At 38.2% G+C, this 15,707-nt stretch overlaps 1 protein-coding gene across 1 annotated transcript in view; it reads left to right on the top strand.

The window, feature by feature from the left end:
• LOC122815717 (aldo-keto reductase family 1 member B1-like) overlaps positions 1 to 15,707 on the top strand; it is a 333,761-nt gene that overhangs the window by 22,722 nt on the left and 295,332 nt on the right. Inside the window, exon 2 of the mRNA XM_044088465.1 lies at positions 12,864 to 13,031. Coding sequence (XP_043944400.1) covers positions 12,864 to 13,031 — 168 coding nt within the window. The remainder of the gene's footprint in view (positions 1 to 12,863; positions 13,032 to 15,707) is intronic.

Genomic DNA, 15,707 nt, shown 5'->3' on the forward strand with positions numbered 1-15,707 from the left:
CAACTCCATTCTATTCACAAAAACCTCCTACAAGTCTCCAAAAGAAAAAACAAGGCTGGAGATTTCCTCTATTCCTGCCACATTTCTAAAATCTGGAACAACATTCCCCAACACATTTTAAGCATCACAGACAAAACTCAATTTAAGAAGCACCTAAAAGACGATCTATATAGCAAATGGATCTGCTCCTGTATCAGCCTTGGCCAATCTTACCTTATATGTCTTCTTATCTAACCTTGAAGATATACTTTCATTCCTTATGTATCCCCTTCCTCTAACTCCTTTCTCCTCTTTCTTTATTTATACAAATCTAATTTTTTTCTCTTAAATAACTTCTGTGTTATAGAAGAAGTCATGCCTCCATCAACAAATTTTGTATGATGTTTATTTATCATTGTGTAATATTGATTATTTTCATATTTGTTATTGCTCTCCCTAAGATGCCAATTGTACAGGTGTATTGCTCTTATCACATCAACGTATTTATTTCTTTATAATAATAATAATAATACCTATGTAAATTGTAATTCTGGAGCTTTTCTCCCCAGGCCTCCTCTGAAAATGGGCCATCACCCAGTCAAACTATCCCAGTTAACAAATGTAAAATAAATAAATAAATAACTTATGAATCTCCAGACAGTTATTTCTGACAGTGGCACACAGTTCTAGTTTAAAAGATTTGCCAAAGAGTGGGACTTTATTATATCATGAGTAGCCCAGAGTATCCATAGTCAAATGGTTTGGCAGAATGCCAGTTCAGAATGCATAGCAGTTACTAGAGAAGTCAAAATGAGACAGTGGTGACATTTTCCTGAATCTCTTGAATCTCAGAAATATTCCTGGTAGCAAACATCTTGGTTCACCTGCTCAGAGACTTCTGTCGAGACAAACCAGAACCACATTACCAGTCAGTAGTCAGTTGGTTCCATGTGTCAAGAACAGGTCAATGAAAGCCAATCTGTTGAAGAAGCATCTAACCCAGAAGCCCTACTATGATGAGACCAGTAAACTGCTGAATCCATTACGAGAGGGAGAAGTGGTAAGGATGCAAACATCCAAAGGTTATGATTGGATTGGGGTCGTGAAGAACATCTGCCCAAAGTAGAGATCGTACATTGTTGAATGACAGGGAGATTTTGGGTGGAATTGTAAGGATTTGATACTGGTATCTGAGCACATAGCCTGTGAGAAAAACTCTTTGTCTCAGAGTGAGTTGTCAGGTGTTCCATTTCCAGAGAATGTTCGTGTTCCTGTGATGAATGCTGAAGTTCCTGAGATGAGCTGTTCACTGAAATTTGTCCCTGTTGTTAAGTCCAGTCCTGATTGGTTATGTCACAAGATCCAATCAAATCTCCTGACCATGTTCCAGATGTACAGTGACTTGGACATGAACAATATGAACAACCTGAGCATTGTATTTATTTTTCTGATTGTCTATATTGACGCATGCCTAACTGTAATCTTATTTTGATGAAGGACAATCTTTTCTTTAAGAGGGAGGATGTAGATTAGTGTGTACATCTCTTTAAGAAACCTCCTGTGGGCATGTACAAGTGTATTGATTACTGAGCACGTGCAGGGACCGAGTGCCAGTTTGTAGTTAACTGTTGAGATGTAAGCATGCATGTGTGTAAGCTATGTCTGTTAATCAGTTTGTTTTATGTTTATTGATGCTGCTATCCATCCTGATATGTTTTTATATAATAAAGCATCTTAAACGAACTTCCTCGCCTTACTTGTCTTCTAAGTGTAGAGGGACGAGCAACAATTACCTTTTATTCATCTAGCATTTGTGCTCTCTAGTTAATTCCACCCCTCCCCCACACACACATACACATACCACCTGTGTTATGCAAGAGAGGCTGTAACAGTCACCTATAGTAAAACCATTGTTTAATATAATGTATCATTGATGATAAGTGGTACTTACAAAATTAGGTTTTCATAGTTAATGCCTGAGTTTTGTTCCAGAAAACATTTCATTTTCTGGCCTGCATACTTGGATATGATGTTTGTTTGCTCCTATTTGGAGTTGCTCAGAAGCCTAATCCTACTAGGGAATTGGCCAGTGATATTGCAAGGTGGTTGTGCATTTTAATGTGTTAAGAGCCATTAATTTCCACGTTCTATGACATGGGGGGAAAAAGAAGCTTTGCTAAGACTATTTTTTTAAGTGATACAGTTATCATTTTGGCAGATCTAGTGCTGTCCTTTCAACATTGTTTTGGTATTTCTGGAGTACTGATTGTAGACAGCGTGTTTGGGCAATGCTCCCATTATATAGATATTGTAGAATCGGTAGCAGTGGTCAGTGTTTTTTCTTTACAGTAGTGATACTGCAGTACTAATTGTGTGTGGTATGTAATTCATGTATAGCTATATATTTTGACTGAGGTACACATACACTTGCATGATATTTCTGCTAGTGTGTGTGTGTGTGTGTGTGTGTGTGTGTGTGTGTGTGTGTGTGTGTGTGTGTGTGTGTGTGTGAGAGAGAGAGATATTTGTCAGCACACACTAAGAAACAAAAACTGAAAAATAACTATCTCATGTTTTCAAAAGTAAAAAAAAAAACTGCAGAGGATAAGCAATCCTCCACCCCCTTCTACTCTGTGTGATGTGTATACAGTATACCAACTCCAAAATTGCACAACAGTGGGAAAACGAAACTTCCCATTCTGTGTTTCACAGTGATCTTGCACATAACATGTGCCATCAAAGTCAGCAACAGTAATGCATGTGACATTCAATATTCTGAGCATTAGACACTAGTGACTGCAAATATATATTCATGTACAGTCGTACACATACACTTTATAGTCATACATACATATGTGAGTTGTATGTGTATACATTTGCTAGTGTGTTTGTATGTTTGTGTTTGTGTATATGTAGGTATGGATATTTCTTCGAACATAACCAGTTTATTATCTGTTCGAGACATGGATGACAAGAAGTTCACCTCGAGATGTAAATCTTGGCATCTGTGTCAAGAACAGACAATTAGCTGATTAGGGCTGGTTACCCAGTCATAATTCTTTGTAGTGTATGGAGCTATATCTCTTCCTTGTACTTCACGTTACTTAAAGCACTTTGCCCCCTCCCTCTTTTTATTGCTTTGAAAGCTGGTAAAGCACTTACTGCTGTCAAAAGTACATCAGTAAATTTGTCACCTTCTTTGCTTAAGAATTCTGAATAAATCCAAAAATGGTGGAAGGATAAAGTATCCAAATCAGAGACAGTTTTAAATGTTGCTCTAAATAACTTAAAAACCTGTTGTAGTAAACTTTTTCTGAATGGTTATAAGTATGAAATTTGAACATCTGGCATTTTTGGCTGACTATAACCCTCAATGATTAACTAGAAAATCAAGCATTTTACAAGGGACAGGCAAAAGTTTGAGGTAAAAAGGGACAGTCAAGTGGTATGGACATCAGGCAGAAACAAATGATTTTCAAAAGCTGTTAGTGGACATTAAGCTATCGGCCCCTAGAGTATGACTAGAGGATTTAGCTAAGCACTGTTAAAATGGGTCTCTCACTAGATAAGCACTTATCTTTTTCCCGTTTTCAGTGTGTAATCATGGCACTCCATGTACTATATAAGTACTAATCTCACAAATCAGGATGGGCCATACATGATAACCCTTGCGTAAATTTGGGTTTTAGCCCTGCAGTCATCAAGATTAGCTTCAGAGGTGGCCAGAACACTACTTTGTTTGACCAGTCGTGGTAACTTTTTAGGCTAGGAACACATTGTTTTAAGAATCACTCCTCCTAGGGAGTTTGTGTGTGTGTGTGTGTGTGTGTGTGTGTGTGTGTGTGTGTGTGTGTGTGTGTGTGTGTGTGTGTGTGTGTGTGTGTGTGTGTGTGTGTGCTGGTTTACATTTAGGTCCATAGTTTGCATGTTTTTTGAGCCACTGGTTTCACAAAGAAATAAGTGGTCAAGTAGAATTGGGTCTTACATGGCTTAAAAAGTGAGACATGGGTTGCCTTCGAGTAGCTGGTGGTCTGCCAAGTATACAGAGAGTCAGGCTTATTTATTAGGATAGTTGAAGGATTTTTAAGGCCTTCATTAGAAATCTTTGGGACCTTTCCAGTTGAACGATATGTGTGGATTTATACATACCAGACAAGGCATTGTATTCAGTGGTATTCATAGATGTTATTCATATATCTTGCCAAACATCTGTCCTCACAGTTGACTGGAAACTGTTATTTCACTGTTAAACACTAAATCCTGAGCATGACCTATTTCCTTCTTGAAAGAAAAATAAGACTATATTTCCTTTATGATGATTAGTGCTCAAGTCAGACTTTCATTTTAACAGTTTTCAGTAGCTGCATTTCAAAATCAGTATTTATACATATTTGGAATTCTTTTACTTATTGTTTTGTTCTGTCATTGGGGAATTCTTTTAACAAACTGTCTACTCTGCTTCTATAGTAAATAAGTCAGAGTGTCTGCTATATGTAGTTCATTGCTTGGCTTGCATTTCCCTTTCAGGTCATATTTATGAAGAGTTTTATATAGCACCCTCTGCAGTCTAAGATGCTTTACCCAAGGACTTTGTGAATATGCTTTTCTGATCCTGTATCATATAATGCAATATGTACACATGGAATTTCTAATATTTACATCATATTGCTAATAGTTTTTGTACCGGAGTGTCTCTCTTATTTTTGCATCTGTGAATGCTCTTTACCTGTAGGCAGTCAGAATCACAAGTCATATGTATTCCATCATTAATTATTTTTGCAACGTATGTCCCAGATCTGTAACTAGTTTTGTGAGCACTTTAGTACTAGTTTGGCTATATCAGCTCTTTTTTAGAGACATTGCAAGACAGTTCATTGAAATCTTTGTAATGCTTGCTTGTTTTTTTAATGTAGTTGTTGAAGTGCTCTGACTTTTTCTACACTAGGCTCCAGTCATCCTTAAGTTATAATGTATCCCATTCATTGCAGGGTTAGCACTTGATTTACATGTGCTATTGTTTTAACTTCATGTTCTGTCTAGATCTGTTCAGTAGATACGTCAGTCTGTTATCAGGGCTCTTCTTGTGTCTGTCTCCTGAAATAGTCATTTATGCTCATGGCTTCTTCCAAGCATTCAGCTATGCATGAAGCAGCTGGTTTGGTGTGAAATAATCTGGGACTCCTGGGTAATGTATTTGGAGCTTTGCCCTTCTATGGCTTTCCATCTAGAACCAAAAGGAATTCGGTATTCAGTATTGTTGAGCCTGATCATCAGTTGTGAAATATTTAAGGTTCTTTTTTTTTAATCAACAGAAATGCTTGTATTTCTTCATAGCACTGACATAGTAATCTGTTACTGGCATATTATCAAGGTTTATTTTTACATGCAATTTTTGTGGCAGGCTTTTTTAGCATGAAAGTAAATCAGCATAGTCATGTGGAATATATTTGTCATGGATCCACAGAGTATCTGAGATGATTCCCCTATGTGATTTTTACACGTGTACTGTTTTGGTCTTGTACTGCAAATTTCTTTTACCATATGTAGCAACTCACACATCAAACAACTGAAAATATTAGAATTAACTTAATCGTGGAGCCTTCAGTTAACTTTTACCAGTATTCCTGTGTGCTTTGTTTTTCTTCCCACATCCCATAGAGATGCTGTATGCAAATTGGTGATCTTCTAAATTATCTGTAGGCATGCAGTGTGTGTGTGTGTGTGTGTGTGTGTGTGTGTGTGTGTGTGTGTGTGTGTGTGTGTGTGTGTGTGTGTGTGTGTGTGTGTGTGTGTGTGTGCGCCTTCATGATGAATTTCTCTGCTTTGCCCCATTGAGTGCCAGTGCAGTTTTCAGTTATCCTGTGACCATTTATTGGTTGAAGCAGGTCTACTACAGAAAATGTTTATTTATGTACAGCAGTATGAAAAAAATATTGTACATTTTTGTTTTTGTGTTCATATCAGCGGTGGTGGTGCTGCGGTAGCATTGTCGCCTCACAGTAAGACGCTGTCCGGTTCGATTCTCAGCTAGACCGTCTTCTGCGTGGAGACATGTGTGAATGGGTGTACCTTCGTTGAAGGTTGTGCGTCAGGGCTGGTAACTCGGCATGTAAAAATCAACTACCAATCATTAGCAGACCGGAGTTCCGCTGTGGCGACCCCTAACCAGGAAAAGCCAAAAGACACAACAACAACATGTTCATAGTGTGCAGACAGCTCTTTTCTGTGCCTTTGAACTTTGGTGCTGTCAAAGGCTGCTTCAGACAGACTATTACACACTGTACTCTTGTCTAGCTTAAACTGGTTCTTATTTTCTTAGCTCACAGCATGCCAGCAGGCAGATTTTGCATCTTGTCTCTGTGCTTCAGAGGCATTTCAGATTTCACTGAATAAGCTGCTCACTTCAGTAGCATGAATAGTCTGGAAAGTTCATGTTTCTGTTAAGCTGTGAGTTCTTTTTGAGCAGTCTTGTGTTTTCATTTCTAGCAGAGTTTATTGAAAGTGTGGGAGCTTTTCCTCATGCTTGCAGCTGCACTCAGCACATCATGCTGGAATTTTGATTGCATATTTGCCTTGATCTCATGGATAGTTTTCTTGTCTGCATTTCTGTTACATTGCAACCTTTTGGATCACTTACTTTTGCAATGCATTCTAACCTTTTTTTGAATTTGACTTATTTCCCTTATTTTGTTAACTGTGTGCTTGTAATTTTCATTCTGTGTATAGATTCACATTTTGATGGTCTTGTCATCTCTTTCTAATGGTTTCTCTTACTTGATTATTTTATTCTGTTTTTATTAGTGAGGTATACAGCTTAAAATTTTCCAAGCTTATAATTTCTGAATTTTCTCTGTAGGCTGCTAACTGTGTGTCTCTTCTTAAAGGAGTGCAAAAGCTAAGAACATTAAAGGCTTCTCTCTCTGTGATGTGCAGAAATGTAGCAATCTGTACCCTTTTAGGGTTTGCATTTGCTCAATTGCACTGTGAAAAAAATAGAATTTCTAAATCAAAAGCTTCAAATTTTATGCAAAGATGTTTTAAGGTAAAGGTTTCCTGGTGGCATTTAGACAATTTTCTGATGAAAATTGAAGCTTTTTGAGTCTACAAGCTCTTGAAAGCAAGTGTTATGTGTGTGTGTGTGTATATATATATATATATATATATATATATATATATATGTATGTATATATATTTTTTTCTAGATGCTGAGCAAATAAGATGGAGGCAGTGAGGGTGTGGATACTTTGATGTTTTCTTTGTGGGGACTTTATTCAGAGTGAGTAGTCACAGTGGAATGTGCACCACATGATGTGCAACTTTCTATAACTAGCTCAATAGCATTCATACCTCTCAACTGCCAGGATTTGGCAGAATGTCCAGATTTTTCTCTCATATTTTTTTTGTCTGTTCCTTACAGAAGTTGTGATTTTTTTTTCTGACAAATCACCAAGGATGGAGGTCACTTAATAATGACAGTTGAGCTTCAGGCTTCATATCCTTCGGCAAAAGCATGCTAACACAAATCCTGTTCTTTTGGCAAATTACTATATTTATAGGAGCAAATCTGTCCCTGTGTTTGGACAGGAGTGTCTGAGCAAGGAATCAGGAAGTGTACATATTCTGAACAGTACTAACGGAGGGCTGGCTTAATTCAGTTGAGATTTACTGAAATGCCACAGCTTAAGTAGCTACCCAGACAAAGCTTGGGCATGAAAGGGGTTTGAATAGGTTATGACATAAGTTTATTGGTTGAACTGCAATGCTTGTTAAATTGTTGGTTGCCTTAAAAGCGAAAGGTGACATTGCAGTTGAGCTATGGTTAAGTCAGAGTGATGGAATGCTAACTGCAACTTAGCGAGTTTGTTCAGAAATGGAAGGGAATATTATTGTGCAACTTCTTTTCCTGATGGCTGTGTTCTCAAATTGTGAGTCCATGCTTGAAATGTGTGTTGTTTGCTTCCATTACTGTTAGCGAAGTCACTGTTGCGGTTAAAGTTTTACATAATGGTAAAGCTACCATTGTGAAGACCATAGTACTAAATGCTCGAGGCTCTGGCTACGGTTGGGGTAGCCTGATCAATGAGTGTTATACACAAACTGGGAGTGTACCATTGAGCTGACAAATTGGGTCTTAATCACCTTTTTTTGTTTTAAGAAAATGGAACCAGGGTGGTATATTCCCCTCCCTGGGGTATTCACTTCTCAAGCTTCTAGAAATGCATCTTTGGCTGGTAGACAGATGTCTGATTTAGGAGAAGCACTGCATCACTGTTTTTAACCTGTATTTTGAGATGAGTCATGGGCATTTGCTAAAACAACTGCTGTGGACTTGGCAAAGATTATGGCCATATCCCTGTGGGGTATGGTCCTTTCAGGGGAGGGGTGTTGTTTGCCAGGGCCAGCGTTGCATGCTTTCCAGTCCTTGTTCTTGCGAGATGGTTCTACATTCTTAAACCTTCATTTTGTTCAGTGTTCTTAGTTGACCACTTCACTACCTTCATTTTTTATTTTGATGGCATGTTATCTGATTGTAGATGGCATAGACGGGGTGTAACACCATTACTTATTTTCATGGAAGAAGCCTTTAGAAAGGTGTGATAACTTCGAGATTGCATTTTGTTTCCAAATCATGGTTTTGGCTTTATCCAACTAGGATTAGAACCTCCAACATGCATTTGAATTATTTACTGCTAACCATGAAACAGTGAGGACAAAATTCTGCTGAGGCCATAGAAGAGCACCATGCTGACATCACTGGGAGGGAGGGGGTGGAAGCAGCAGACTTTAGTTGAGGAGGTTACATTTTTTGTAGCCTTTTTTTGCAAAGATAAGTGAAGTTAATAAATGGATTGTGTTAGTTCCTGCAGTGTTTTGGATACTGAACTGACCAATGATGTTAGGCAAACTTTCTGCTTGGTCAGAGTGGTGTCCTTTATCTTTGTCAGTGGTCACAAGCTTTGTAAGATGACTGAAAGAATCCTTGTGGTCATAGGGCCAAGCTAAAGAAGTGTGTTTGTGTTCTGTCTAACTGGTTGCCCTAGCGAGGTGAGGAGTGCTGTAAGGTGGGAGGGTCTGAGTAGAGCAGCTGCTGTTTTTGGATTAAATGCTACAGACTACTGTGGTTAGACTCCTTAAAGGCGATGTCCTAGGTGGCTGCCACTGTAATCATTTGGGCAACTCTAGAGCAACCTCACAGTGGGAGAAAGTCCAGAGCCAAACACAGGCTACACTAAAGAGATCCTCTTGGTTATCTGGAGGAAAAGTTTTTGAATATTCCAAAACAAGCTGGAATGTGTACCTGGGGATCTCCTAAGACAAGCTGGAATGTATGACTTGAGAGAGAGAGGTTTTGCTCACTTAATTCACTTACACTCGTGGCATGTGTGTGCCTGTGTGTGTTATTTAGTAATGTCCATGTCTTTAGGTGGACTAGATTAGCTATGTGTAGGAGTCATTGTTATCTTTACAGTTAACAATGTGACATTAGTTATTTTGTTTTCTTTGGAATGCAAAGCTAACTTATGAGAGGAGTGCCGTGGTTGATAAGAAGTATTTTAAGTGCTGTGTGAGGAAAAGTGGTGTTATGGATAGTTCCAAGGACTTGTACACCATAACAAATATTCATGAGCATCATAAAATGCACATTGTAGTAAGCAATAATTTTTCTTTTCTCATTCCTGCCAAGCCATATAAATGTTTAGCTTGTTTCCCATGTGCCCACATTATGAAAAAGGGCCACATTCTCTCTTTTTTTAATGTGTACAGTACATCATTTTCATAGTCTGCTTTGTGGCCAGAGCAATAAATGCTTGTGTCAGAGTACCAGCTACTTTTAATCAGTTACTTTTCTTTAATGTTGTAGGCATAGTTCTGTGTGCAGCAATACTCCTTCAGTTGGCTGGTGGTCAGAGAACTGGACATTGCATAAACTAGATGACCTTTCAGTTGTAAGATAACCAGTTACTGGTTAACTTTGCAGTTCATCCCTGTATGATCTGGTCTGTCAGATTGGTCTACAAGCACAGGTGTTGCATATATGTATGTATGTATGTATGTATGTATGTGTATACTATATGTATATGGGTAAAAGGCACTGAATCAATGGTGTACCTACACTGACACACTGAATCCCTATGTAAAAATGTCAAAACTACAAATGCCAGCACTTTCTGTCATTGCTTCAGGGATTATCTTAGAGTGGAGGAAACAAACTATAAGTTTTTTGCAGATGGTAAGTCTCCCTGCACCCCCTACATCCCCTGGTAATTATATATACTAACTCTGAAATAGTATACACTATGGAGAAAAGGAAAAATTTCCCTTACCCAGGAGTTGTTGATCTTGCACATCTGTCGACTGTCTGAACATCGATCAGATGGTGTTGACCAAACGGGTGTTGATGTAGGTGCACAGTTGATCCCGTGCCCTCACCGATATGTGTCACTTGAGCTGGTTAAATGGTGAGATCATATCACAGCTGATCTAACACTGCCAGCTTGTTTCGGTGTGAGGCTGTGAAAAGTGTGTATCCAGCTTTTTACCCCTCTGGGGGAAACTTCGAACGTTTTGAGTGGAGCTCGCCATACAGCACGGAATGGGAATTTTGCCATTTTCTTCATTGTAGTGCAGTCTCAGAGTTGGTATATTTAATTATCATGAGGGATGGGGGGGTGCAGGTCCCCTGCAAAAATATAACTACATTCTTTTTTATTTAGTTTCAAAGTTTCAAAACTTTGATCATATGGTCTTGGCCCTATGATCGAAGTTCTGAAACTTTGGTAATCCGATAGTGACCCATGTGGGGGTATATCTATATCATTATATAAAGTGCGTGTGTGTGTATGTATATATGTATACGCATATAGGCTCCTAGACTTTTACCTTCTGTTGCAAGCCATTTTAAGCCTAGCTAAATTTCAAAGGTGAGAATTAAACCCTGTACCTTGTCTGTGAGATACGCCTTAACCATTAGCCCAACCCTCAAACCTTGTGTAGTGATATGTGTGTATGTGTGATGTTTGTGTCTGTGTGCAGATTACACACATACATACACAGGTGTGTGTGTGTGTGTGTGTGTGTGTGTGTGTGTGTGTGTGTGTGTGTGTGTGTGTGTGTGTGTGTGTGTGTGTGTGTGTGTGTGTGTGTTTAATTTATAGGTGTCATTGAGGTGCTTGAATGGTGAGATCATCTCACATCTGAACACTGACAGCTTTGTTTTATTGTGAGAGCATGAACAGTGGTAATCAAGGGCTCGACCAGATTTTCGATATTGTTCATCTCGATTTGTAGGAATGTATGACTGAGTGTCTCATACTCATGTGTGGGGGGAAAAAACAAACATATGCTATATGTACACAAACATGCACACTGTATCTGAATTACATATGCTATATGTACACAAACATGCACACTGTATCTGAATTATGTAGTTGCAATGATCTTGTAATTATTTAGATGTTAGAGTAAAAGTAGAGTTCAGGTTTGTGCCTGATATTTACTATTATATTTATTCATTTATTTCTTGAAAACATAGCATGAATTGTATTGCTGCCTTTTGTAAGATTCCCAAAAGACTTTATCTTCATTGAGAGTTGCTCTGCGAGGAAAGTTGATTTCCCTAGAAAGTTTGTTTTTGACTGACCTTACTGTCAGTTAATTCTAAATTAGCACAGCGTGTCCATATTCCTCTGCTCTTTTAAATCCGCCTTATCTTTTTCTATGTTGCTAGCTAAAAGAGGTGCTACTTCTGACAGTGAACAGATATGAGGTAGAGAAGCAGCCCTGGATGGTATGCTATCCCTTTACCAAATATAAACATGCACATAAAGCACCCTGCAGGCATACCCATGGACAGTTAAAATGCTTACCACATCATCTGTCATCATGTCTTTGGGGTGTGGAAAGAAGTTTAGGACCCCAGTAAAAACTGAAATGGACCCAGGAAGGGCATACAAATGGACCCAGCTAGGACATATAGATGGACCCAGCTAGGGCATACAGCCTGCACAGAAGGTACTCCAGCTGAGAACAGAACTGTAGAGCTAAGTGAGTTGATGCAGCAACATTAATCTCTGCACCACTGTACAGTGAAAAACAATGTCTGAACATTAGTAAACATATGACCTTCAGTAAAGGAGAAATATGGTAGCTTTGTTTTAACTTAATTTTATAAGCATGACAACACAAACGCTGGAAACATCTTTTGTCAGTTGGATTATTTTAAAAAATTTGATTATAGTTGCAGTACATAGTACAGTTGGCCCTAGGCTCATTAATAGCCTTGAAGTACAGATATTGTACAAAGGTAGGTGGAAAATAAAGGAGCTACTGTAAACTTGAACCTTGTTTTTTGGTACGACTTGTTAGACTTTGAAAGTCTTGTCTGTGATGACCAGCCATTTGTTTGATATGTTGTAATAATTAAATTAGCAAGTCTTACTAGACTTGTTTTTCAGAGGTGATGAGGACTTTGCTTTCGTGTGATTTGTTCAGAGATCCCGATATTCATGCATGAGTAGTGGCAAAGAATCCAGTATATGCCAGGTGTAGTTCAGTCAGAGATCAGGGCAGTAGTCAGCATGCAGTAGTTCCAGTGTTATGGGTTAGTTTGCTGAGCCTTCTGTGAATAAAGCATGTTTCCAACTTGTGTATTGGCAAGTACAGTTGATCGCGCATAATTGTCCTTAAAGGTGTATGGTGGGGCTCAAGACACTGCTGGAGTGTTATTGGTGATGGAAGGTATCTATGCCAACAGATTGAACTTTGTTTAGCTTGTTTTTTGCAGTTTCTGGTTTAGTAACAAACTTCCGTAGTTCTGTAGAAAACTTTATTTCTCAATATCAAGTGACACCTTTTCATTTTGTTTTTTTTTTTTTTCATTCTAGTCTCCTAAAAATAAAGTCAAAGAAGCTGTGAAGAAGGCCATTGATGTTGGGTATCGCCATATTGATTGTGCCTATGTCTACGAAAATGAGAATGAAGTCGGAGAAGCAGTAGATGAGAAAATCAAAGAGGGAGTTGTAAAGCGTGAGGACCTTTTCATTGTCAGTAAGGTATGATACCGTTAGCATTTTTTTAAATATATTTAGGAAATAATTACTTCAGATGTGTTAGACATCCTGAGCATGTTTCTCACATAATGACACTGGTATGTCTGTCTTTGACAATAAAATGTTTTGTGTACATTTTTAGATATGCAAGATGGCATAGAAAGTGTGTATCATATATAGTACAAGGAGCTCTGAGATTATATTCTCCAAAGTAATTGAAAAAGACACATTATTTATTTATTTATTTAAATTTGTTGACCGGGAGTGTCCGACTGGACGTAGGTCCATTTTCAATGGAGGCCCGGGGAGAAAAGCTCCACAGTTAAAATAGACAGTAGTTACATTGGATTACATAGCGATTAAGAATTTACATAGCAATTACTTACAACATATTTACAGATGAAGAACATATTACATCAGTAGAAAACTAGAATCTTGATCTGTGAAGTACATAACAGACATTAACAAATGATACAATGAGAAGTTCCTGCTGTATAATAAGTACTAGGCTTATGAGCATCTGAGCTTGCTATAATCAAGGTAGTTAGTGGAGTGGAACGAAAGGTAGTGGTTGGATGGGGTGGATGATATTACAGTGGATACTACATATTATAGTATATACATATAATATATATATTATATATATATATATATATATATATATATATATATATATATATATTATATGTATAGTATATATACATATGATAGTGATATTACAGTACACATTTATTAAGGTCTAGTCTTGCTCCAGAGCATAAGCACCAAGAAGCTAAAACTCACAAGACACCCGCACCTCCTTGGAATGTTGTCACACAAAGCATTTTACATCTTTTTAAACTGGTACAGTATCAAAGATACATTTAATGCCACCTTATGGAGAGAAGCAAAGTGAATTACATTTCAGTGCTGTAAAGCACCTTGTCCTGTCTTCCTTTCTCTTCTCTTGTTACAGCTTTCAAAACTGTGAGACACTTGAATCTCCTGAAAGCTTTTTCTCTCCCTCTCTGCACCTGACTGTGCATTAAGCATATAAAGCTCAAAGCTCCGTGCACTACAAAAAAAATCTGTTCATAAACAAGTTGCTATACTAGTTCAAAATGTATGCCAGTGGATCTGGATGTGAGGAGGTGCTGAGGTGAAGTAGTGTGTGTGCACTTCCAGCCAGCAGCACATTCTCTCGTCCATAGAGATACTGATGAGCAGGAAGAAAGCTCCTGGGCATATTGCTATTTCTAAGAAAAATGCTTTTCTTTCCTCAATGATTCTACCTGATATACATAATCTTATTAGTGTATGTGCTGAGTCAAACACTCACCTTTTCTTCTTTATTACAGCATTACTTTCAGGCATTATAATGTCACAGCAAACACTGGAATGTTGAAGACTATGAATGAAATGGTTGAAACTAAACTCACTTGCCTTCATATTAATACATCTGACAGAGGCAGATTATAAGGCAGTGTAAAGTACTGATGTTTTCGGTAATGAAGCCAGTGCTTCTGGAGCTGTTAATATCTTATAAAATGATACTCCTGCTTTAAATGCAGATTGTCTCTCTATTTCATGTACCAAGTCCCGACAAATACAAGCTCAGGTAAATGTGGTACAGGCTTTAGTTCTGAAGCAATTGCATCCCATGAGTCTAATATCCCATTAGATCACTTTAGCGAGTCACAACATGCAGATACATTGTGCAACACTAATAGTGCCCAGGTTAATGGGATTTCTCCAAACTCTTTGGCTGAGAAACTGCATGCTGTTTGTGTCCAACTTGATAAGCTGGAGATTGTAGTTAATATTACATTGATCTAGCATTCATTTAAGGAGATGGAAGAAGGCCAGGTTACACAAGCCTCTCAATTGACTGTTTTAGGATAACGTTGCTGCTTCTGAATTTGAGATGGAGACTTCTGAGGTGGAACCAACTGAAAAAGGGCAAACTTCCTTGGAAAATATGCTGACTGATCTCAAAGCCAGGATACACAGAAAATCTCAGATATTTGGTATACCTGAAGAATGGGACAAGAAGCTGGGACTTGATAAAATTCTGTAACTTATTTTTTCACTCGGCGCTTTGAGATGACAACAAAGGTATTGAGTTAGACCTCTAAGCACAGAAGAACTTCTTTAATACCTTAACGACTAACTTGGCCTGCTATAGTACAATTAAGGAAGAGTAATGCAATGACAAGGACCTTTTTGCTGTCATTGCTGCATGTAGCTTCAATTTCAAGTTTTGCTGACTTGCCTTATGAAGTTTACTAAATAATATCCAGCTTTTGCTGATACAAGGCAAACATTTATGGCAAAACCAGATGTACTGTAAGTCTCCTTTTATTCAACAAACTGTAGAAGATTGTCAGTCTGAATCCTGATCCCCCCACCCCCCCCACCAATGGACACTGAAGTCAGGCATGGAGTTTGTCTCTAATACTGTAATACACTGTTCTGTACTTTTCCATCTGCTTTTTGTTTTCACCTAGGGACCATGTTGTAATTTTGTTTCCTGTTGTGCTGACATTGGTGTGATGAAAGGGACCTTCTCCTACTGCACATGAATGCTACATTCACCCTGATAACATCAGAGTCCACTAAATATTGAAGGTTCATGTAGTTGCCATTTCATCGAAAGTTGATAACTGGCTTATGATGGCTCAATTTATGGTCCATTTGTGG

Source organism: Protopterus annectens, chromosome 11.part0 (genome assembly GCF_019279795.1).
Source record: "Protopterus annectens isolate FY-2018-M chromosome 11.part0, PAN1.0, whole genome shotgun sequence".
In the NCBI taxonomy this organism is placed as follows: domain Eukaryota; kingdom Metazoa; phylum Chordata; order Ceratodontiformes; family Protopteridae; genus Protopterus; species Protopterus annectens.